This window comes from Solea solea, chromosome 6, assembly GCF_958295425.1.
Source record: "Solea solea chromosome 6, fSolSol10.1, whole genome shotgun sequence".
NCBI classification, from domain to species: domain Eukaryota; kingdom Metazoa; phylum Chordata; class Actinopteri; order Pleuronectiformes; family Soleidae; genus Solea; species Solea solea.
Window position 1 is genome coordinate 29,083,187 of NC_081139.1, and position 24,029 is coordinate 29,107,215.

General features: G+C 44.6%; 2 protein-coding genes across 4 annotated transcripts in view; one reads left to right on the forward strand and one right to left on the reverse strand.

Moving 5' to 3' along the window:
* Positions 1–24,029, reverse strand: part of suclg2 (succinate-CoA ligase GDP-forming subunit beta) — a 125,668-nt gene that overhangs the window by 52,983 nt on the left and 48,656 nt on the right. The window contains exons 3-7 of the mRNA XM_058631153.1: positions 20,888–20,987; positions 19,195–19,285; positions 17,356–17,508; positions 14,974–15,063; positions 11,611–11,707 (exon numbers count right to left, since the gene is read on the reverse strand). Coding sequence (XP_058487136.1) covers positions 11,611–11,707; positions 14,974–15,063; positions 17,356–17,508; positions 19,195–19,285; positions 20,888–20,987 — 531 coding nt within the window. The remainder of the gene's footprint in view (positions 1–11,610; positions 11,708–14,973; positions 15,064–17,355; positions 17,509–19,194; positions 19,286–20,887; positions 20,988–24,029) is intronic.
* On the forward strand, positions 179–3,428 carry LOC131460548 (zinc finger CCHC domain-containing protein 12-like). Of its 3 annotated transcripts, none has more exons than XM_058631148.1 (2): positions 179–440; positions 879–3,428. In XM_058631148.1, exon 2 carries the CDS (start codon positions 1,588–1,590, stop codon positions 3,262–3,264), a length of 1,677 nt encoding a protein of 558 aa, XP_058487131.1. In that variant the 5' UTR covers positions 179–440; positions 879–1,587; the 3' UTR covers positions 3,265–3,428. The 3 variants fall into 3 exon arrangements, with proteins under 3 accessions (XP_058487131.1, XP_058487132.1, XP_058487133.1); XM_058631149.1 differs by having other exon boundaries at positions 889–3,428; XM_058631150.1 differs by having other exon boundaries at positions 179–413.

Here is a 24,029-nt window from a genome sequence, read left to right on the forward strand (position 1 = left end):
GACTGGTGAGAGATGATATTTGGATGGGAAACGTGTAGAGACAAAGGCACAGGAAAACTGTAGTGTGACACATAAAAGTATTTATGTCATTTGTATCCTATCCACTCTTAAAGTCATGGTCATGTCACTTAGTATACCTCTTTTTACGCTTATGTAACAGGGGTGATAAATCCCTCACTCACAGGGTATCTGTTTCTCAACTCTCACGGTATTATGTCTAAATCTCGCGGTGACGTCACAGGGTCACGTGGGTTGGCGTGGGTCACGTGGGTCGGCGCAACCAACCGAGGTTTAGTATTGAGCCGCTGCAGTTCAGTCTCAGAGAGGGAGCAGTGGGGAAGCTGCATGAGAGACGAGCTACAGGAGCCCCTTACCGTGTCGCAACTGCCGTGCCGAGACCGCGACGGCCGAACGTATGTGTAGTGCGCAGCGGACGGCCGGTGAGTCAAATTGTTTGTAGCCGTTAGCATTAGCATTAGCCGCTAGCATTAGCCGCGGCCGCCATTCACTTTAATGGAGGTGGCTAGCGCTGTTTAGCAAACAGGCCTGGGTCTTTTCTTTTGTAATGAGAAGCCAAGGGTTCTTTTGAGAATGAATGTAAAGTATATTGCTGTAATGGGTTTAAAGAGTATTGATGATGTATCATGTCTGTTTAATAATGAATCATGTTGCTAATTGTTGTAACTGCTGGTTATGATGATGATAGATACAGATGTTATTTATTTTTCTATTTATATTTATATTTGCTAAATCATGACTTTGAGAATATAACATTAGTGCAATGAGTACTTTGTTGAATCATGTGGATTAATGTATTGATTGATGTATGAAACCATGGTGAATGTTATAAGGAACTTTGGTCCTGTTCTCTTGACCAGGATCTTATAGATGGCGAGCTAAAGGAGCCACGGACTGACAGATTGTCGAATGAGTCGCATCCCTCCTGCCAGGCTGGTAGGGGGCTCTTTGTAGCCCAGTAAAAGACTCTCACCCACTCGCTCAGCCCCTGCCCAACACACGCACACACATCCTTCCCCTACACACTTTCCCACTCATTTCCCCTGGACTCAATTCCCCAACCCAGACGTGGGTTTACATAAACTGTGGGGGGGGCAGCTGGGATCATCTTTTTGGTGTTCATAATGAACCAAGCGTATGGGTTTTTGCTTATTTCTGACTCTGACTTTGTTATCTGTTGATGAATTTGAATCGTGAATATCTGAATGTGCATATATGCAAATGATTGAAAAAAGTTAACTTACCGTGATTCTTTAATTGTCTGCCTTTAGCAGATCGGCCGGTTCACTGTACATAATATCACTTTATTGTTGTGGGTTTTTCATTGCACTTTTTGCTATATAAAAATACATAGTATCATTCAACCAGCAACCTCAGTCTCTGTCTGCTCCCTCCTTTGGTCGTACCTTAGTCTTCTGATCACTAGCCTATTGTTGTATTTTATTGTTACACATTAGCTTCAGTGTTAAATTTGTGTGACATAGGTGCTACATAATTTGTGGCGAGCTAGCCAGGAGGGAGTACAGAGCTGAGCAAATAACAATAGTAAAGTTGACATTAATTGCAAATATGGACATTTTGGAAACAAAGGGCATAAAAATTCCGAATTCTGTTTTAATTAAACATGTAACCGGTGACCGCACAGACGATGAGGTTGTTGCATTCGTAAGTCGGTACGGCAACCCCTCTAATATCGTGGCTATAACTGAGCCTGGCGTTTTCCAGAACATGATTATTGTCGAATTTGAGTCGGGAAATGCTTTGTGTGAACTGCGGAAAATTTTGCCGTACACGTACAGTTGTGAAAAAGAAAAAGTGACTTATGATATTTTAGAACTCGCCAGCATTTGCGCAGATTCTTTTGGGGAGTTAAAAACAAGGGAATACCTGGGCGAATTAAAACAGTTGGCTAAACTCACAGGGCGGGACTACGCTGAGGTTCTGACGGGGTTAATGTCTCTACTGGGCCAGTCCATCACCGAGCAAAGCCCCACTCATCCAGACTCCAGAAAGGAGGTGATGCCAACTGTTCCCAGTACAGCTGCACAGTCGTCCAACGCTGCCAGCCCCAACCCGCCTCAAGGTGCTACGGTTATGGTACACAATTCCAGCGATGAGTTGCCACACATTCCTGCCACCTCGAGTGCTCGGGGAGCTGCAGGACCTTCATTCCCCACAATGCCCCTCCCTGATCTAAATCCACCGGGAATACAGCGGTATGTAGTCGAACATATTGTGAAAAGTGATGACCATGCAACTCACCTGTCTGCCCAGAGGCTCCGATCATTTTCGGGTCGTGCTCCAAGACCACAGAATGAATCAGACTACGAAGCCTGGCGATCTGGGGTGGACCTCCTGTTGAAAGATCCTGCCGTCTCCGACCTGCAACGCTCCAGGAGAATACTTGAGAGCTTACTGCCACCAGCAGCGGATATGGTAAGGCATCTCACGCCGGACACACCACCCATGGTTTACCTCCAGATTCTCGATTCAGCCTATGGAACAGTCCAGGATGGTGACGAGCTGTACGCCAAATTTATGGAGCTGTTTCAGGACGCTGGTGAAAATCCATCTGCATATTTGCACAGACTGCAGGTTGCACTAACTTTGGCGGTGAAAAGGGGAGGAGTCCCAGCTACCGAACTGGATCGGCATCTGTTGAACCAATTTTGCCGTGGCTGCTGGGACAACACGCTCATATCGGAGCTCCAGCTCAAACAGCGCAAGTCTCGTCCTCCATCGTTTGCTGAGCTGCTGCTGCTGCTGAGGACGGAAGAGGATCGTGGGGCGGCAAAGGTTCAGCGTATGAAGCAGCACCTCGGCTCAAAAGCCAGAGCCGGGGCGCACGCCCAGTACGCCTCTGCAGCCCCAGAAGAGGATAGAGTGGAAGTGCTGACTACCATCACCCAGCAGCTCACCCAGCAGCTTGCCGACATTCAAAAGCAGCTGGCGGCCCTTACTGCTCAGTCCAACCGAAAGCAGCCTACCTCACCCAATTCCACCCATGTCAGTCGGCTCAGTGAGAGTATGAGGACCACCAAGGCTCCACCCCGTCCCTCTTACAAGACCCCGCCCTCAGGGCCAAAGCCAGGTTATTGTTACAATTGTGGAGAAGATGGACACATACGACCCAATTGTGATAATGATCTGAACCCGTCACTTGTGGCTATGAAGAAAAAACAGTTCGCTGAGAGGCAGAAGAAGTGGTCACGATCAAGTCCTCACAGTGCCTCGTCTTTAAACTAAATCAGGTTCCTGTTGAGGGGCAAACAGGAACTGGGGAGGACCAACAACGTCCCATCATGCAGAAACCAGTGAGGTGCAGAGATCAAGCACAGTTCGCGTCCCCCGAGGTTATGCACCTGCCACGGGGGTTGATCGGGTCCAGATGCACTGGCCAGGTGAGCATAGCTGGCCAAAGGTTTTCATGCTTACTGGATACCGGATCGCAAGTGACAACAATACCCATCTCGACCTACAATCAACACTTCTCACATCAACCTGTAAGGCCATTGTGTGATTTGCTACAAGTGGAGGGTGCTGCTGGGCAAGAAGTACCCTATCTGGGCTACATCGAGGTGACCATTACTTTCCCGAAGGAGTTCATTGGTGCTGATATGGATGTGTGTACCCTGGCACTGGTGGTCCCGGATGTCAGGCCAGGATTTCATGCACAAGTCTTGATTGGAATGAACACATTGGATCTGCTTCATGAGCAGCGTCTGGAAAGTGAGTGTGCCAGCTACAAACCATCCCGGCATGGCTACGGAGCTGTCCTCCAATTGCTGCAGCTGAGACACCAACAGGCCCAAGGGGAGAGCACTGGCGTAGTGAGATTGGCGGGTGCATCTCCACTTGAGGTCCCAGTAGGCTGCACCATGGTCATCAGGGGCTCCGTCCGTGCAAGTTTATCATCAGCTGGCAGGTGTGTCCTTGTGGAACAGCCGTCCACCCCACTGCCTGGAGGTTTGTGTGTAAGGAACTGTCTTGTTTCTCTGCCCAGCCACGCACCTCACCGGATCCCTGTTGTGATCACCAATGAATCCGACCAGAACATCACACTTCAGCCATTGGGCGTCATTGCTGAACTCTCCGGGTCACCTCGGATTTTGACTCAAGGTGTCTCCACTACCCAAGTGCAGAGCCCGGAAGAAAGCAACTTGGAGTTTGATTTTGGAGATTCTCCAATTCCCCCGGATTGGAGGGAGCGGGTCGTATCCAAGCTCAAGCAGATGCCAGGGGTTTTCTCGCACCATGATCTTGACTTTGGGCGTACCGATCGTGTGAAGCATCACATCCACCTCCATGATGGGACCTCATTCAAGCATCGAGCTCGTCCCATTCATCCTCGTGATATTGAGGCAGTTCGTGACCATCTGCGGGACCTGCTGAAGACAGGAGTGATAAGGGAATCTGAATCACCCTTCTCTTCTCCCATCGTGGTCGTACGTAAGAAGAATGGAGATGTGAGGCTGTGCATTGATTACCGCAAGCTTAACCTCCAGACTGTGAAAGACAACTACGCACTACCGAATTTGGAGGAGTCGTTTGCGGCACTGACCGGTTCACGTTGGTTCAGTGTCCTTGACCTCAAATCCGGGTATTACCAAATTGAAATGGCAGAAGCTGACAAACCCAAGACTGCGTTTGTAACTCCACTGGGCTTTTGGGAGTTTAATCGAATGCCGCAAGGCGTAACCAATGCGCCAAGTACATTCCAGCGGCTCATGGAGCGGTGCATGGGTGACTTGCACCTCAAGGAGGTTTTGGTCTTCCTGGATGATTTGATCATCTTTTCAGACACCCTTGAAGAACACGAGAGGCGATTGTTGAGAGTGCTTCACCGGCTCGGAGACTATGGCCTCAAATTGTCCCCGGAAAAGTGCAAGTTCTTTCAAGCGTCGGTGCGTTACCTGGGACATATCGTCTCGGAGCAGGGTGTGGAGACGGATCCGGAGAAAATCAGTGCCCTGAAGTCCTGGCCAGTCCCCCAAAAGCTGAAGGAGTTGAGATCCTTTTTAGGATTTGCAGGATACTACCGCAGATTCATCAAGGGATATGCCGAAATTGCAAAGCCGTTGAACGACCTGACGAGGGGGTATACTCCGACCCGTTCCAAGGGTCGCAAGGGGTCAACCGCCCTGAACCACGATGCTAACCAGCATTTTAATGAGAAATGGACACCAAAGTGCCAGCTTGCGTTCGAAACGTTGATCAACAGACTGACGACATCTCCCGTGCTTGGCTTCGCAAATCCAAAGCAGCCCTACATCTTGCATACCGACGCCAGCACCACAGGTCTGGGAGCAGCACTCTATCAAGAACAAGAGGGACAATTACGTGTCATAGCGTACGCCAGTCGGGGATTGTCTGCCAGTGAGTCTCGATATCCAGCACACAAGCTGGAATTTTTGGCCCTGAAGTGGAGCGTAACAGAAAAATTCCACGACTATCTGTATGGGACAAGTTTTGTCGTCGTAACAGACAACAATCCCCTGACGTACATCTTGTCTTCTGCCAAGCTTGATGCTGCCAGTCATAGGTGGCTTGCTGCATTGTCCACCTTTGATTTTAAACTCCAGTATCGGGCTGGCAGCCAGAACGGAGACGCTGACGCCCTCTCTCGAAGGCCCCATGACCTGCCGGATGAAGACCGCTGTCAAAAAGAATGGGACATGGTCCAGCAGTTCACCCGTGACCATGTGGATGAGACGGTGATTGAGCTTGATCCAGATGTTGTGGCCGCCATTTGTCACAGCTGTCTGGTGAGAGTTTCAAGTCCCCCTGAGAGCGGCGCTTCCTTGGTGGAGTCGTTGAGCATGTCAGTCTCTGTCATTCCTGACTGTTATGCCAGCGAGTCTCCTCAAGGGCTGCCAGTTGTGCCTTCACTGTCCCCGTCTGGCCTCCGGGAGAAGCAGAGAGCGGACCCCAGTCTCAAGGAAGTAATCTCTCACATCGAAACTGGTGAGAGTGTGCCGCCCACGGTACGACAACAACTTCCAGATCTGGGCCTGCTGTTGAGAGAAAGGAATCGCCTTGAACTCCAGGACGATGTTCTGTACAGGAGGAGGCAGGATGGAGACCATCTGTCGTTTCAGCTCGTATTGCCAGAGGAATTGCGTCAAGGAGTTCTCACCAGCCTCCATGACGACATGGGGCATATGGGGGTCGAGAGGACCCTTGACCTGGTGAGATCTCGGTTCTTCTGGCCACGTATGGCTGTAGATGTGGAAAAGAAGATCAAGACTTGTGATCGCTGTGTTCGAAGGAAAGCCCTGCCGGAGCGGGCTGCACCGCTGGTGAACATCAGGACCAGCCGGCCGCTCGAACTGTTGTGCATGGACTACCTGACGCTCGAGGCAGATAAGAGTAACACCAAAGACATCTTGGTCCTCACAGATCATTTCACCAAATACGCCCTGGCTTTTCCAACTGCCAATCAAAAGGCGAAGACGGTTGCTAAATGTCTCTGGGAGAATTTTATCGTGCATTATGGCATCCCGGAGCGTCTGCACACAGATCAAGGCCGCGACTTTGAGTCCCATTTAATTCGAGAACTCTGTGACATCGCCGGCATTCAGAAAACCCGTACCACGCCATATCATCCCCGTGGCAACCCAGTAGAGAGGTTTAATCGGACGCTGCTGAGTATGTTGGGTACGTTGGGACCGGAACAGAAGCAAAGATGGAAGGAGTATGTGAAACCCCTGGTCCATGCTTACAACTGCACCAGAAACGAGGTCACAGGCTACAGTCCTTATGAGCTCATGTTTGGTCGCTCTCCGAGATTACCTGTGGACCTCGCTTTTGGCTTGCCAGCGGGGGACAAGTCTGTCCCATCACACTCGAAATATGTGCAGATTCTTCGCTCTCGCCTGGAGGAAAGCTACCAAGTTGCTTCCAAGAATGCAGCAAAGTCAGCAGAACGGAACAAGACTCGTTTTGATCAGAGGGTGAGACCCTCCGCCCTGGAAGAAGGGGATCGAGTGCTTGTCCGGAACGTGAGACTCCGTGGAAAACATAAGCTGGAGGACAAGTGGGAGAGAAACATCTATGTTGTGGTTAACCGTGCTGGCGACCTTCCAGTTTACACAGTGCGACCAGAGACGGATTCATCTGGGAAAACTCGAACATTGCACAGGGACCTCCTGCTTCCGTGTGGTTTCCTACCTGACAGTAAAGAGCCAGAACTGCAACCTGTTACATCTGCACACAGACTTCAAACTCGCAGTCTGAAGAAGCCGGTTGTAGACCCAGAGGAGTACCTGAGTGAGGAAGAGGAGGAGGGGAGAATTGCCCAGGTTTCAATCCCAGCAACTGTAAAGTTCTGTGTAGATGGAACTCTTCCTGCCCAGCTGTCATCCACCAACTCAGCGTTGGCTGAACCAATGCACTCACCTGCAAGGAACCTGCTGGAGGTCGAGGAGGGTTCTCTGGTGACTGGTGCTGTGGATCCACCCTTGCTCAGTGTGGAAGAGGATGTCTCTGGAGCGTCTGAGGAGGAAAATGGAGAGTACTTAACAAAGCCTGAAGAGGTCAGTTCCATTCTTGACACCCTGCCATCAGAGGAAGATGGGGAGCTCGACGGCCCTGTAGAGACATCCCCTGATTCGGTCGTTCAATCACAGCGTGCCGCTGAAATACCCGTCGCTGGTTTAGACTCTGAAGGTGGGGGTGATTTAGATGTAGTCGAACCGGGTCAGTCTATCCGTCGTTCTTCGAGGCAGCGGCAACCGCCCAAGCGTCTGCAGTACACCGGGTTGGGTAATCCGTTAATTTCTGTTGTGCAGACACTTTTTCATAGTTTGGCTGATGCGTACGGTGAATCGTTTGCCAGTCCTGTGTCCCATTCCCCTGCATGTTCACGGGTCCAGGTAGTGTAGCATGCACCGGAGTTGCATGGTTTTAGAGGGGGGAGTGTGTAACAGGGGTGATAAATCCCTCACTCACAGGGTATCTGTTTCTCAACTCTCACGGTATTATGTCTAAATCTCGCGGTGACGTCACAGGGTCACGTGGGTTGGCGTGGGTCACGTGGGTCGGCGCAACCAACCGAGGTTTAGTATTGAGCCGCTGCAGTTCAGTCTCAGAGAGGGAGCAGTGGGGAAGCTGCATGAGAGACGAGCTACAGGAGCCCCTTACCGTGTCGCAACTGCCGTGCCGAGACCGCGACGGCCGAACGTATGTGTAGTGCGCAGCGGACGGCCGGTGAGTCAAATTGTTTGTAGCCGTTAGCATTAGCATTAGCCGCTAGCATTAGCCGCGGCCGCCATTCACTTTAATGGAGGTGGCTAGCGCTGTTTAGCAAACAGGCCTGGGTCTTTTCTTTTGTAATGAGAAGCCAAGGGTTCTTTTGAGAATGAATGTAAAGTATATTGCTGTAATGGGTTTAAAGAGTATTGATGATGTATCATGTCTGTTTAATAATGAATCATGTTGCTAATTGTTGTAACTGCTGGTTATGATGATGATAGATACAGATGTTATTTATTTTTCTATTTATATTTATATTTGCTAAATCATGACTTTGAGAATATAACATTAGTGCAATGAGTACTTTGTTGAATCATGTGGATTAATGTATTGATTGATGTATGAAACCATGGTGAATGTTATAAGGAACTTTGGTCCTGTTCTCTTGACCAGGATCTTATAGATGGCGAGCTAAAGGAGCCACGGACTGACAGATTGTCGAATGAGTCGCATCCCTCCTGCCAGGCTGGTAGGGGGCTCTTTGTAGCCCAGTAAAAGACTCTCACCCACTCGCTCAGCCCCTGCCCAACACACGCACACACATCCTTCCCCTACACACTTTCCCACTCATTTCCCCTGGACTCAATTCCCCAACCCAGACGTGGGTTTACATAAACTGTGGGGGGGGCAGCTGGGATCATCTTTTTGGTGTTCATAATGAACCAAGCGTATGGGTTTTTGCTTATTTCTGACTCTGACTTTGTTATCTGTTGATGAATTTGAATCGTGAATATCTGAATGTGCATATATGCAAATGATTGAAAAAAGTTAACTTACCGTGATTCTTTAATTGTCTGCCTTTAGCAGATCGGCCGGTTCACTGTACATAATATCACTTTATTGTTGTGGGTTTTTCATTGCACTTTTTGCTATATAAAAATACATAGTATCATTCAACCAGCAACCTCAGTCTCTGTCTGCTCCCTCCTTTGGTCGTACCTTAGTCTTCTGATCACTAGCCTATTGTTGTATTTTATTGTTACACATTAGCTTCAGTGTTAAATTTGTGTGACATAGGTGCTACACTTACATACACAATTATTTATCTGCCTATATGGTGTATGTATATATAAAATGGGTAGACATTTGATTAAGTTAGTCATAAACCTTCCACTGTTAAATTGTTAAGTTTTTTTTAACCTCGAGGTAAAGAGAGCGGCTCGCACTTACTGCGCCGTTTTCATTTGACTCATCTATTACAACGGTCCATCGACGCAACTCAACTCAGCGAAACCCACATTTCCGTCTGTCTGTCTGTGGAAGCGACCGCTGGAAAATAGCTCCGCTCCCATGTGACACGCGAGCAAATGGAACCGAGGAACGAGTGTTGATTTGTGTGCGAGGCTCGTCTCCACGCGCAGAGACAGCTGCTACAAAGAATCCAAACCTTTCCACTCTCCTTTCAAAAGGAGTCATTTTAATATGAATATTCATGTGAGATCATTAGACAACGGGCGTCGTCGTTTTTGTCAACGTTTGATAAACGCGCACTTTGAACAAGCGTCTGTTGTCGAGGACACGCATCCTCGACGACGTCGTTGTAAAACATCACAGTCACGACAACAAGGTTCAGTGCGAGTTCAGCACAAGCAGCACGAGTGTGTGACTACGCACACTGCATTTTTATTAACGCGAACAACAGAGCGTTAGAAACCGCGCTATCCTCCACTCCACCTCTAGGTGCTGTCAAAGGGCGACTGAACTTTACACGTCAGATTATTTTATTATTTCGTTTAATTAATTTAAATACGCTTCCCCAGGGGGAAACTTATAAAAGAGAGGGGGGGAAAGAAAAACGTGCATTTATTGCTCTACTGAACAATAGTCACTCTACCCAATTACTTGATTAATTTTAATTTAATTTTACAGCGAACATGAGAAAGACTAAGCCGCACTACTATAAAGAATTGATTATGATAATTTCCTAATGACTTTAATTTATTAAAAATCACACAAAAGACATTAAATTGAAGTATTCCAAGTGAGATAATTATTTCTGTTCAGCACTTTGTTAGAGCTGCAGTCGGCAGAATTGCAAAGAAAAATAGTCATTTGTAAAAAAAAAAATAATATATTTTAGGTTAGCAGCTCTCTGTCCCGAGATGAACAGACACACTTGTTTTGATATGTGTCACATGACCTGAGGCCGTCTCTCTGAAACTCTCTGTGTTTTAAACTGTTTCTGTTTTTAGGTTTCTTTCAATCGAAGAAATATGTTGCCAGTTCTGGAACAACAGCCTTAAACCACAGTGCAGAGTAAATGTGGTAGAACAGTCAAAAGGAGTGTCATTGTACAATTTTTGCTCAATAATCCCGATTTAAATGCTGCCTATAAAGTGCATGTGCCTCAACTTTTTTTGCGGCAGATACATTTAGCATGTTTTCTCCCTTTCCTCCTCCATCTGATAAAACTGTTTACATTTAAAATTAAAACTGTAGAGCCTAACTTTTAAATATCGACCTTATTTCATGTACTGATGTTTTCTGGCCTGGTCTCTTATCGCACATGTGATGTTTTGTGCTGATCAGTCAATGTACAGCAAAATTACAGGGCCATTTCCTGTTTCCTGCCAAAAGGGCAGCTCAATTCAAAATGGCTGACTTCCTGTTGGGTCAAGTTCATGTTCGTAGACGTGTTCAGAGTTGGTCTCTTGTGTCACGTATGAAGTTTTGAGCCGATCGGTCAATGTACAGCAAAGTTACATGGCACTTCCTGCTCTGTGGCGAACGGTCGGAATTCGCCAAAATTGCGATGTTTGCCGTGGCCACGCCCTTTTTTGAAACTGCAAGACCTTCTGATAACTTTTCATCTTTGGTGTGTTTGGTAACAACGGACACATTTTTTAAGTATGATTTTTGGTACGACCACATTTAAAAATGACCAACTTCCTGTTGAGTTGAGGCCGTGGTCCCCATAGACTCCCATAGGTCCCCGTTTCCAATAGGGGGAACTTAAGTTTCAGCTTTGTCCTACCGGTATCACCGCTTAGCCAATTTTTGTTAATTTTCACCAATTTTTGGTACCTCAAAAATGTGATCTTTTGGGGAGAAAAAGAAATTAAGCCCCAAAAGGTGACACACTACAGCTTTAATGTCAACTTTTGGATGAAAGAAATAGAGTTTAAGTGACTCAGAAGCATTTATCAAGTTTCTGAGAGTGTATTTGTGACAACATAGCAGTGCTGAATATGTTAAAAAATGGTAAATTGTTATTAAAGGCAAATGAAAAGAAGAAAACAGATGCAAAGACAAACCCAATGCACACAAGGCAGAAGACAATTCAACACTCTCCCACACACACACACACAGAGAAGAGAGATTTTCTGTGACATGACGTACCTTGTCCTTCGGGAGTCTCTCCGAGAGGATTGACTTCGACTTGAGTGGCGTCGACTTTCAGGAACAGATCATAGAGCCTCTTAATCTGATCTGCTGCCTGCGTGGTCCACAGAGAACAGTAATTACCTGATGGTTCAGGATCTGAGCACGCGGCCCCACCAAGGCCACTCAGCCTCCGACACAGACGACATAAAACATGGAAAAATCACCTTGAACGTCACACTGTCTGAGTTTGTCTCCCGCTAATGTGTGTGTGTGTGTGTGTTTCTGCGATGGAGGTTTAGCTAAATTTAATCTATAGAGTCAAACACACACCAGGAACACACTATAATCAAATATACAACACTAGGGCTACAACAGTTCATCGCTTACTAAATGAATTTACTATTTTGAGATCAGTTATTTTAAAATAAATAAAAGCAGGTTTTCAGATTTTAGAGGGCATAACTAATTAAAAACACTAATTTCAGTAAAATAAATTCTGTTTACTTTAGGGCTAAACAATTAAAAGTGTTGGAATCAAAATCAGGTTAAAACACTGGCTATTCGCAGAATGCAATTCATTTTATTTTATTTGTTCTATCTTGTATGCAGATTAAAGAAAAAGTGACTCATAACTGTTGGAAACACATCATATATTTATACTTTCACCTTTGCAATACAATTCACTTGTATCAAATAAAACTTTAATAATGGAATATTTAAATAGAACATATTTTTCCAGATGGTTTAAATTTAATGGCCCAAGTTTTATTGTATATTCTTGTCGTAGATTCACTTACAAAATATGAAAACAGACAAAAACTAAGAATACGGCGACATAAATGTCACATTTGTGAATTGAAAATTGGAGATTTCGTGTCAGACACTGATATCACAGTCTTCTGATACCAATATTGGTCCAATTCAACCATATCCGCCATTTTGAAAACATAATGCTGCGACAGTAACACATTTTCTGCCTCCAAAGAGGAAATAAGTTAAGTTAAAATATTGTTACTTGTCTTTATTTTATTTTCAATTTTGTGATGCATTTAAATGATATTGAGGGTTTTGATTGGTTGATTTGGATTGTAGGTTTTTCAGATTTTGACCAGTATCAGATACTGAGTAACTAATCGACTCATACCTCTGCAACTGTTCCTAAACAATGATGTTGTATAAGTTTTATGAAAGCTGTGTTACCAACAATTTGTGGTTTCCAGAACATTCTGGGAACATCCCTGAAGGTTCCTCCCTAGGTTGTTTTGTGGTTTTCCTAACATTCTCCTAACGTTAGTTTTTGGTTGCCCATTTGGTTCCCAGAACTTTGTCACATCCTTAACCTTAACAGAATGTTCTGTTTTGGTTCCAAGAAGGTTCCCCTAACATTACTTTGTCGAAACCTTCATACAACCTTAACAGAACGTTCTCTTTTGGTTCCCAGAAGGTTCCCCTAAGGTTACTTTGTCACAACCTTCATACAACCATAACAGAACGTTCTTTTTTGGTTCCCAGAAGATTCCCCTAACGTTACTTTGTCACAACCTTTAGGGATAACTTTCTTTTGGTTACCCTAACCTTAACCTAAACCCAATAACCCTAAAACCAGGTTGTGAGCCTGAAAAAGCCCTACAACGTCAAAATGCCCCCCCCATAAAATAGGTTTGTATGTTTTTTTTTGGACCTCATAAAGATATAAATGCAAGTATGCACATTTTTATTCAAGGAAGTAAAAAGGCATTAAAGGAAGCTGCAATTACCTCAGTAACCAAAGCAAAGGCTAAAAATACAAACCCTTCATCAATCACTTCCTATTTCTCTATCTGCCCATTTTAAATCAATGCCCATTCAGGCACACTTCAAAAAAAAAAAAAAGAAACACACAATCAGAAGCAACCAAAGCTTAAAAAGCTCAGCTCTCAGTTTGCTTTTCCCAGCATTGACTGCTGTTTAAGAGCTAATGTGATTTCTCCTGCAGTGGAAAACAAAACAAATGAGTGATTTAATGACCAGAGACTTTGAAAATCACTACCTTTGATCTCATATTCTTGTTCTGAGAGTTTGACACATAATTCTATCTAATCATGATTTGTAGATTAGATTATACGAGAGGAAACTAAAAACAACATATATAAATGGCTGTGGTGTCAAAAGCTTTTTATTCTGCAAACCTCGGGACACAATCAGTACATTTCCATTCAGAGTGGAACTGAGCTACGGCTGACGCTCAACCACGCCGTGTTTTCGGCCATTTTGACATGTTTTAGCAGGAAAGGCTCAGGTGATACTGATTCACACGTTCACGTAAGTCAGGACAGAGTGATGGTTCACCCTGACACTCAGGAAGCTAAACGGAACCAAGCCATCATGAATCTGATTATTTACACTGTCAAAATGGCTGCTGTGTGTTCACCTCCACTACACTAGGTGGCGATACTCCCTCCTTTCAGCTTGTTAGTATAAAGTTTCTGGTTTACAGTGTTGCCACACCTTGGTTGGCATCAATTTCAAGGACTTTTGTGTGAACTGTGATGCATGGGCTGAGTCGGACTCTAATCCGACTGACCGTACACATGTGGGAGTAGCTCGACTCCCACATGTGTACTACATCTTCTGATTTGAGTGTCATTTCAGTCAAACTAACATGTTTACATGTTAGTTTTCATCAGACGACCACAATAATTCCTTATCTTTACACATATTTTCAATTTGCAGCATGTTTTCCTGTTTAATTCGATTTTATTGTGTATTTTTTTTCAACATTATAATATGTCTAAATTACTTTTTTACTTGTTTGTATATTATTAATATGATTTTCATGTTATTTCTCTTGATTTTACTTCCTTTTTTTTTATTTCGGCATGAGCTGCTTTTTCAGTGATCCACATTTATCTGGGCATGGGACCAGCACCAAGAGTACACACTGGCTGGTGTCCAATTAACCCCATCAATGGGGAGCAAACAGGGATTGGAGACCGTGGTAGAACCACCAGCCCTTGACCTGTCGGGATTTAAACCGGCAACCAGCCGTGGGGCTTGAACAGACATGTGTGAGAGTGTTGTTCTGTCCTTTAACTGCATGAGTCACAAACAAAAACAATGTGCAGAATGTTCTCACATCACATACAACCATATATAACCGCATCATTAGTGATGTCGGCTCCCACAGCTTGGCACAGCGCGGTGTGTCACTGCCAGATATGACAGTAGACCACCTGGCAAGTGGCGTCTAGTGGAGTGACACTTCACAACTGGCCTCAGAAAAACTAATAATAGGCAAAGTTTGGTTTGTGAAGTGCATACATCTGACTCTCTCTCTCTCTCTGTGTGTGTGTGTGTGTTTGTGTAGATTTTGGCTTTAAAGCCCTCAGCAGCCATTACCTGTCTCTGCAGAGGTCCTTTGAAACCCAAATTATCTGCCATGCGGAGCGCCTGGTCGTCACGTACGCCTTCAAATATATCTATGACTTCCTGAGAGATTTGCAGAGGGAAGAGAAAGAGAGGGAGAACATGAAGCACAAACAGTGGGCTATAATTTGACAACAAGCAAATGTTCTCATTAAACTGCCGACATTATAGCCGCGGCAGTGGCAAGCTGCCAGACGTGGACATAACCGTCAGCTGGGACTGAAAGTGTGGATTTATGGTCATTAGTCCGTCACATCTTTGACTTTTAAGAGCAAGACAACTTTGTTTTATATAGGTGTTAAAAAAAAAGCAGCTGAAGGATCTCAGGTGAAGAAAACAAAGAAGAGGTTACCCAGTGTGGATCAAGTGTGTTTAAAAGTAGATTTAAATGAGATGTCTTGCACTATCATATGTGTTAGATAGCGACACCACAGCTGTGGGATGCATATATATATAGTATATGTATAATGTATATGTATATATATATATATATATATACATATATATATATATATATATATATATACATATATATATATATACATATACATATACATATACATATACATATATACATATACATATACATACACAAGGTGAACACTTGAGCAGAAATAATGAAGGATATAATTGCCGGCTGGATCTTTACAATCTGCTTCAACATCTGTAGACTATCGCAAAAAGAAAGTTATACATGTGTAACGGGTGTAAGTGCAGGCGCGCTCCATCTGTAGCACTTAAAATATACATCTGCTAACAATGTCCTGGTGCCAAAAAAGCAAAGCCACTTCTGTGGATTAAGTTGTGTAATGGAGGCTAATTTATCGCACTATAAACCACAGAAGGCGTCTTCATGTGTGTGTGTGTGTGTACATGTTACGCTCCAGTGTGGCGGGTGGTGCTGCTGTGTGTGTTTTCGGGTTGTTTTTCAGAGCAGACAGAGGGATAAATTCAAATGAACTGGAAGAACAAACATCAACACAGCACAGCTTTCATGTGTGAGACACACTGTTCCAGCAGCAACATGATTTTCAAGCTGCATCAAACTTCAGAGCCCGCGCGGGCGCCGAGGTCGACCGATTGATCGCTTCAGCGTGGAGTTAGTTTTCAAGTTGGATATTGCACACGGTCAATAATGTTTACATGCACCGCTTAAGCCCCGCCCCACACGAGAGGATAATTGGCCAGGATTCAGTCCCGATCTGGTCCTTCTGACAATCGTGGTTGTCATGCGAGTTCAGGCTGATTTGAACAGACAGTTCACCTCCATGTCTGTTTATATTCTGAAGTTACGTTACATCACGTGAGTTTCTGTGAGATCCCTGGAATCTCCTCCCTGAAACTGGTTGATTAAACGCTGAGTGTGTGGTCCAGCGTCTTGACTGGATCGTCTGCGCTTTCTCAGGATTGAAACGTTGAAAAGTTGCGTCTGTGGTTTCCCAAGTTTTAAAAATCAAGTGTGGGGCCAGCTTTAGTTGAGCTGCGGCCGTAGCTCGACTGCGTTAGGCAATAGGACAACTTGTCGAGTCCGAGTATACGTAGGTGGCGCTGTATCTCTCTATAAGTTGGTGCGTTTTGAACAGTTGCCTGTTGACCTTTACATTACAGACAAACTAACAGTGAACGGCGAGACGTGCTGTGGTTCTGTATGTTTCGTACCTGCTGTACATGTAAATCACAGCGTTCACTCGTGCTGATGCCATGTTGTGGCAACAGTAATGCAGTTTATACGTCGTCTCAAGTCCGTTTAAGCGCATACATGCAGGAGTAATCAGACTTTGAATCCAATAATCTAGGTACGTTAGTCCGACTAAGAACTGTTCAATTTTACAGTCAGAAAACCTGGTCCTAGTCCAACTAAAATCGGACTTTTGACATGAATGTAAAGGCACTGAGTGACTATCGCCTGCAGCAGCGGTCAGCTTGCTTCAAACTAACTTCACCACTGTCTCTATAGAAGTGGGAAAAAATATTAATGGTCCAGCAAAGCCTTTGTGACATTGTGATTTTTCCACTCCAAAATAAAATGCATTCAAGGACCCTCAGAAATATCAGTGAACGTCCACTAAACACGTCTTTCTGTTGCTGCCACCTTGTGGTAACATTACTAATACACTAGTACTAACTACTTTATTTCGGGTTGATATGAAAAAGGCATCGGCTAGTTCCTGCTCCAAATGATCATTATGATTATCAAGCATTAAAAATCCTCATCAGTCGACCTCTAGCTGTGGGTTTACACTAAGGAGTTCCACCGTGCTGAGAAGAGATTGATCAATGTTCAATCTCAACCGTCGTCTGCATCTCCTCTGATGTTTCTGTGATTGATATTAAGCAGAACAATCATTCACATACCTTAAAGATGAGCTCTGGGGTGCTGGCGGCCACCTCCTCGATATCCATGCCTCCCTGTGGGCTTCCAACCATGACAGGACCATTACAGGCGCGATCCATTAAGATGGCAAAATAGGTTTCCCTGCTAATGTCCAGAGCCTCGGCGACCATCACCTGCACAGAAAAACAAGACGCTGATGGAGGAAACACACTTTTCTTGTGTTACACGTGTCTATCTTTAAGTTCTTACTCTTGAATTATTAGAATATCTTTGTGTTGCAGACGAAATAAGACATTTCACGATGTGAGATTTATAGAAACAATGACGGACTATAATATTGGACTGAGGCTTTGTCACAATATTTGTAAAATGGCTTTTAGATAAGATTCCACAAACTGTTCAGCCCTGACTCATGATCATGGAGACATTTACCCTAACCCTTTTTTTCATATTCACAAACTTTCAAAGATTTCAAGGACGCGTGGGAACCCTGTTAATACAGCTGATCCTCATACTGCCCCCTGGTGCTTTTCACGAGTATGGAAACACAGGAAGTAACTTTCTGATGAACCTTCAGTCATCCTACACCAGAGAACAGTTATAAATCTAAAATGAAACCAAGATATTAAATGTCATGAATGTTGGATATTGTGCTTGATATGAAGTGATCATTAGACGTGGAATCCTTTCCCTGAGGATTCCCTTGGTTCTGTCTTCTGTGCTCGCTTGGAGAGTGCTACTGTTTCTCTGGATCTATGGGCAGCTCGGTCCCGAGTATCAACCACCTTCACGAGTTGCCTGGTATTTATGTTGCCGGTTATATACATCTATGGATTTGAACAGCATGACTTCCTGCTAAAATGGCGTTGCTTTAAATGTTGTATGACATTAGCTACCACAGGTCGTACTTCCCCGCCTACATACTTCACTCTCCTGGTCTTCCTTTTCCCACCCGAGCCCCTGGTTCTGCCTCACACTCCTCCTCATCGTCTCTCCACATCCCTCTGTCAATGTCATGACAGCAAATCCATGTAGCTGCAGAGGTGCTGGCCCTTTCCTGTGGAGTTCTCTGTTGTGCGGTGCAGTGGAGGTGAAGTGTTGACATGGAAGCAGCAAAGCTCCGACTGTCATCTCATGACAATGTTATGGTATTAGATCCTTCTTTTTTCCTTCTTTACACGGCTGTGATTTCAGTGCTACAGGCAATAAAAGAGATTCTTAGTAAAGGTTACACTGTGGTCATATTCCTTGAGGCTAACATCAACTATTTTCCACTTTATTTTCTTGTTTGTTTGCCTTTCTCTGCTTCTTCTAAGACTTGGAACTATTCTGGAGCCTTTGAAACGTGTGCTGCTGCAGGTGCTTCCTATAAGAGTGAACAGACGTGTGACACTCATTTGATTCCACATAAACTCTGCGGGAGGAGCGGGGGCTCCTGTGGGGAATAGCGGGGGTTAAACAAACACGGGGGGGGGGGGAATGCAGGACCCACACACACAAAAAAACACAGACGGAGAAGGTTTTTGAGCAGACACAGAGTGCAGCATGAGAGAGGAGAAAATCATATTCCTTCTTGTTATTTGCACATAAAAGCTTTTGCAATTTACTTTTGCGTTGAGCCTTCTTTTTATGTTATGAGCCACAGACAGAGGTCAGCTTCTGTCTAAACCCAGCAAAAGTAAATAAATAAATAAGAAAAATAAAAACCACGGCGCCCGAATGCTTTCACGGTCATTAATTTTACAGGACTGTATTACTGGACTCAAAATGCCTTGAAATGAGGTCACAAAACAACAAGAAAAAAGCACAAGGTGTATATTTCTTCTTCTTCTTTTTCTTCCCTCTCCACTGTGGCTCACCGTGTTCACTTTCACTCCATCTTTAGGCGTCTGCTTGGTCGTCAGGTTGAAGCCCAGCATCTTATTCGCCAGCTCGCCAACCACTGCAGGGCTGAGGGAGAGAGAGAGCGAGGTTAAAAATAGATACAGACATGAAAAAGGTAGGAAGGTAGGAAGGTAGTGGGTTTAAGGCTGACAGAAAAACTGGCAGCAGCAGAAACCCCTTTTTTTAGTGGACAGCATGTGTTTGTAGTGCTTTCATTTATGAGGTTCCATGAATGCATCTTGTAGCCACTCGTCTAATGCCGTGTTTCCACAGAGTGAAATGGTTTGATACAGTACGGTACGTAGGTTTTTGCCTTTGTTTGTTTTAATCCATTCCAGTGTTTACGGTTAGACCGGTTCCACCCTCGACAGCCAGCTGATTGGGCGACAGAATATCATCCCTCCCTTGTGATCGGTGTAAATAAATATCCCACGCCCACAGTCTATTCTTTTCTCTGTATTATTACAAAATTCTCGTTGAGACAAACTGAGCAGGAAATGTAAAAGGTTCACTATTCCAAACCAAACCGTACCACGACAGACAAATCCATCTATATATATATACACAGTATATATATATATATATATATATATATATACACACAGTATATATATATATATGCATATAACATGTCAACAGATAAAGGAACTGTTAATGAATATAAAGGAACTCCAGATTATCATACAGTGCAGGATTAAAAATGGTGCCTGCTGATGAGAACTGCAGTTATCTCCTCAGAGCTTTGTTCAGATGAAGAGAGAAGTGGCTCAGCCCTTTCAGGGCATTATTGTAACACATTATGACAAAGTACGGCTTTTGGAGACACTTGGTTCAGCGACACATCTCCGTGAATGAAGCGCTTCTTATGCTCTCTCTTCTTAAAAGCAGCGCGAGTGTGCTGCTGTTTAAAGGCTGCTCTGGTTTGGTAAGTGAATACAAATGAAGCCAGGGGTTGTTCTCGTGCTCTGATAGATGAGAGGAAGATGAACTGTGCACCCGTGTCGTTGTCTGGGGACGAGGAGCTTCGGCATATCTCACTTTTTTAAAAAAAAAGAAAGAAAGTACCCAGCCATTCCAAACCCTCAAGTAGGGTGACGATGATACATGTCTGGGCCAATTGTCATAAATCACCTTTTTTCGCCTTTAAGGGTGTAGTAAATGGTGGAACAGAAAAAGCCCAGTTTCAGGACGTGGAAACTTGCATCTGTGTGAAAAGAAGTGTCTCTTTTAAGTTGTGGCTTAGGGCTTTTGAAAGATGCAGGAGATTTCTGGCTGAGCCCTCATTGAAGAAACACAGCTATTACGCCTGGTAATTCAAAGCCACTAACAAATTGAACCTCAGCAGCCGCACAAAACCCAATCAACTCTGAGACGGGAACTCAGTGAGGGGTCCGCGATGCCTCTGCCGACCTTAAAATCCTTTTTTTTTCCTTCCAACGTTTAATTGAAGGTAGTTGCTCCAAAACAAGACACCTCGGGAAGAAAAAGTGTTTATTTGCAGCACAAGTAATCCTGACTGTGTCTTTGTGCCTGGGGAACATCTTCAGAGAGCTCTTTGAGCCTCCTCACTCGAGACGCGGCTGTCGCACGGGAGGGAAAGAAAATAATAATACAAATCTCTCTCCTGCAGTAACACAGTGTGAAATGCACATACAGGGGGATACTTACTCCTTAGTTAAGTGCACTCCACCTTTAAGGCCGCTGTCGAACACACCTTTGCCTCTGCCACCAGCCAGAATCTGAGCTTTCAGCACGATCTCCTTGGCATCTGAAAGGCAGAGAGGAAGACGGTGAGTCGAGGTGGAAGAAATGACCAATGACTTAAGAAGGTGCCATGTGCAACATTCGGCTTCGCAAGACGCTGCGTGAAACTAAAATACTCCAGCACCTGAGGCGGAGGAAAAACAAATGTGAAAAATCAAGTGCAAGTGATAATGAATCTTCCATAAAACTAAGAAAACATGAAGCACATTACAAAAAGATTCTTGCAGTGAGAAATGTGTTTCTACTTTGTATTAATAAATACCAATGGATGCTAATTTAATGATGAATCACAAAATACACTGCTTTTAAAAAAATCTCTTTTCCCATGTCTGTGACTTTCCTGTCATTAGTTCAACACGTCGCGTGTACATGGAAAGTCGTGATCGCATTATTCTGGACACCTCGTGCGACAGCGTTACCGAAGAAGACACGTGCGGCGGCGCCATCCCCTGGAGAACATGGGGAAGAACGTGGGTTTGTTTTTCGGTTCTTCCATCTTTACATTTCACCTCAGATTAAGTGTAAACTTAAGTGTAAACCACTGATCAGTCAGTCTGACAGAAGGAAAGGAGAAGAGGTAACGAGAGTGTGATGAAGTGTGAAAAGAGGAGGAACTATGGCGGAAAGTTTCCACACAGGAGCTCAGCTGCCATGCAACAAAAGAGAAATGACCCCAGGCAACGCCGCTAATTACAGAGTCGTACAAGAATACCAATGGACCGAGAAGAGTGTTTACACCAGGCTAAGAGTCTACTGCCATGGTAAGTCTATTTTTAGTAGCATCTATCGTCAATTGGCACCGATAACACTCCCAACCACAAGGACGAGCAGGGAGCGGGAAGTAAGAGAGCAGCATAATCCAGGATTAACTCCTGCTTTACATGCATAAAGTCTTGGATTAAGGGCAGTGTTCCATATTTGTATTGTTTATGATTTCATTTCTTTGTATCTGGAGAAATGTGCCGTCACAGCGCAGCCAAGGAAGAAATGATAGAAGAAGTTCATTTTCCAGACAGATGAGTGAACCAACAAGACATTCAGAGACTCACTTATTTAGGACTTTTCCATTATACAGTTCGACTCTACTCTACTCGACTCGTCTCAGTTTGGTATCAGTCACGTCATTTTCCATGACTTCATAGCTCCTCCTCAATGTGGGCGGGGTTTGCCATAGCACGGCTGCATGAAACCGCGTAACGTCGTCTTGTATGCGACACAAACCAGTGGCGGGCGAAGCAGTTTCGAGCTGCGACTAACGATTCTTTTCATAATCGATTCATCTGTCGATTGTTTTCTCGATTCATCGAGTAACCGCTTGGTCCATAAAATGTCAGAAAACTTTAAAAAACGTCGATCAGTGTTTGTCAAACCTGTTAATGATGATGTTCTCGAACGTCTTGTTTTGTCCAAAAACTAAAATGATTCACTTTCAAAGATTTCTTTGTTATATGGGGAAAAAAAAAAAGAAATATTCACATTTATGAAGCTGAAACAATCAGAAATCTTATTTTAATCATGAAAAAAGCTTCAAACCGATGAATCGATTATCAAAATAGTTTAGAAGTAATAATAATAATAATAATAAATTAATTAGTAATTGTTTCAGCTTTAGAGCAGTTGTTTTGGGTGTAACGGAATTATTAGAATCAGGCGATTAAAAAGATTTGTTGATAAGACCGATCCGTGATAGAACTGTGAATGGAAAACTGCCGTGAGACTTAATGGAATCAGGCTTGTAACTGGAGGGTCACCGGTTCAAATCCCAGGACGTGCCGAGGCTTGTGTGTGTGTGTGTGTGTGTGTGTGTGTGTGTGTAATAAGTGTGGGTTAAATGCAGAGGTCAAATTCACTATCACTAATTGGTGTGTGTGTGCAGTAAAACTCTGGAATTCTAACTCCACAACCGCAGCCTTCACTTCCCAGTGTTGGCACGAACACGTCGTCTCTTCAGTGACCAAGTCAGAATCTGCTTCTGCTCCCAATGGACCAAAAATGAGCCATGATGAATTATGGGTTGCCAGGTTGTAATTATCCACACGAGGCAGTTCAGCCGCTGATGATGGGAGCCTGCCATCGGAGTGGGAAGTGGGTGCTCCGTGCAAAGTCTAGAAAAGCACCATGACCTTGAGGGGGCGCGCACACACACACACACACTCACAAAACTCCCAAGAAAAAAATGGTACAGAGCCCAGGAACTCTGGAGTAAGACACCGACACTGAGAAAATAGCCTCTGACAGGGTGGCAGGGATTAAACCAACACTGCATTAGTGAAGCTACTGCTCTGTGGAGAGGAGAGGAGAGGAGAGGAGAGGAGAGGAGAGGAGAGGAGAGGAGAGGAGAGGAGAGGAGAGGAGAGGAGAGGAGAGGAGAGGAGAGGAGAGAGACTTTGAGAAGTTAGAAATGAATAAATATGTTCATAAAAAAAATTGCTGCTATGCAAAATTAGAAGGAGTTGAAAGCGAGACGACGCGGTGTCCTGCGGGCGTGTGCGGCAGAGAGGGACAGTTTGGAGGAAATTACTTTTGCTGTAGAAACAAGTGCAAGAACAAAAGGTGTCGTGAAAAAGGGGGAGGACGCGTCGCTTAAAGTGGACGAAGACAAGTCCCGACTCACTGATGATCACCGTGAGAGGACAGAAAACAAAACAACAACGCGAATATATTAAGAGGTGTGTTTTCTTGGCGGGGGAAGGTAATGGGCTGAGCACGAGGCAGGTGTTCGTTCCTGCCGCACGAGTAATTGATAGCAAAAGCTGCTTATTATGCAGCACGAGGCGAGATAGTGTCGCGAAATCAGCAACTGCGAGTGGGCACTGAAGGAGCAGCGTGCTGATAACGGGAGGAAACTTAATAAACGAGGGGAAGTGACAGGCAACAGAAATGTGGAGGCACTTAAAGAGACCGGGTTCTCACACTCAAGCCATCGCTGGGAGAAGAATAAAAGTAAGATCTCCAAAGTATCACATCCTGTGCTTAACGTTAAAAAAATTATGTATGCATATATTTATATATCACAGTGTATGTTGTAGTACACGGAGAAGATAAT

What these genes read in the sequence shown, in the direction of transcription:
- LOC131460548 (XM_058631148.1), top strand. Translation starts at nt 1,588, where the DNA reads ATGGACATTTTGGAAACAAAGGGCATAAAAATTCCGAATTCTGTTTTA.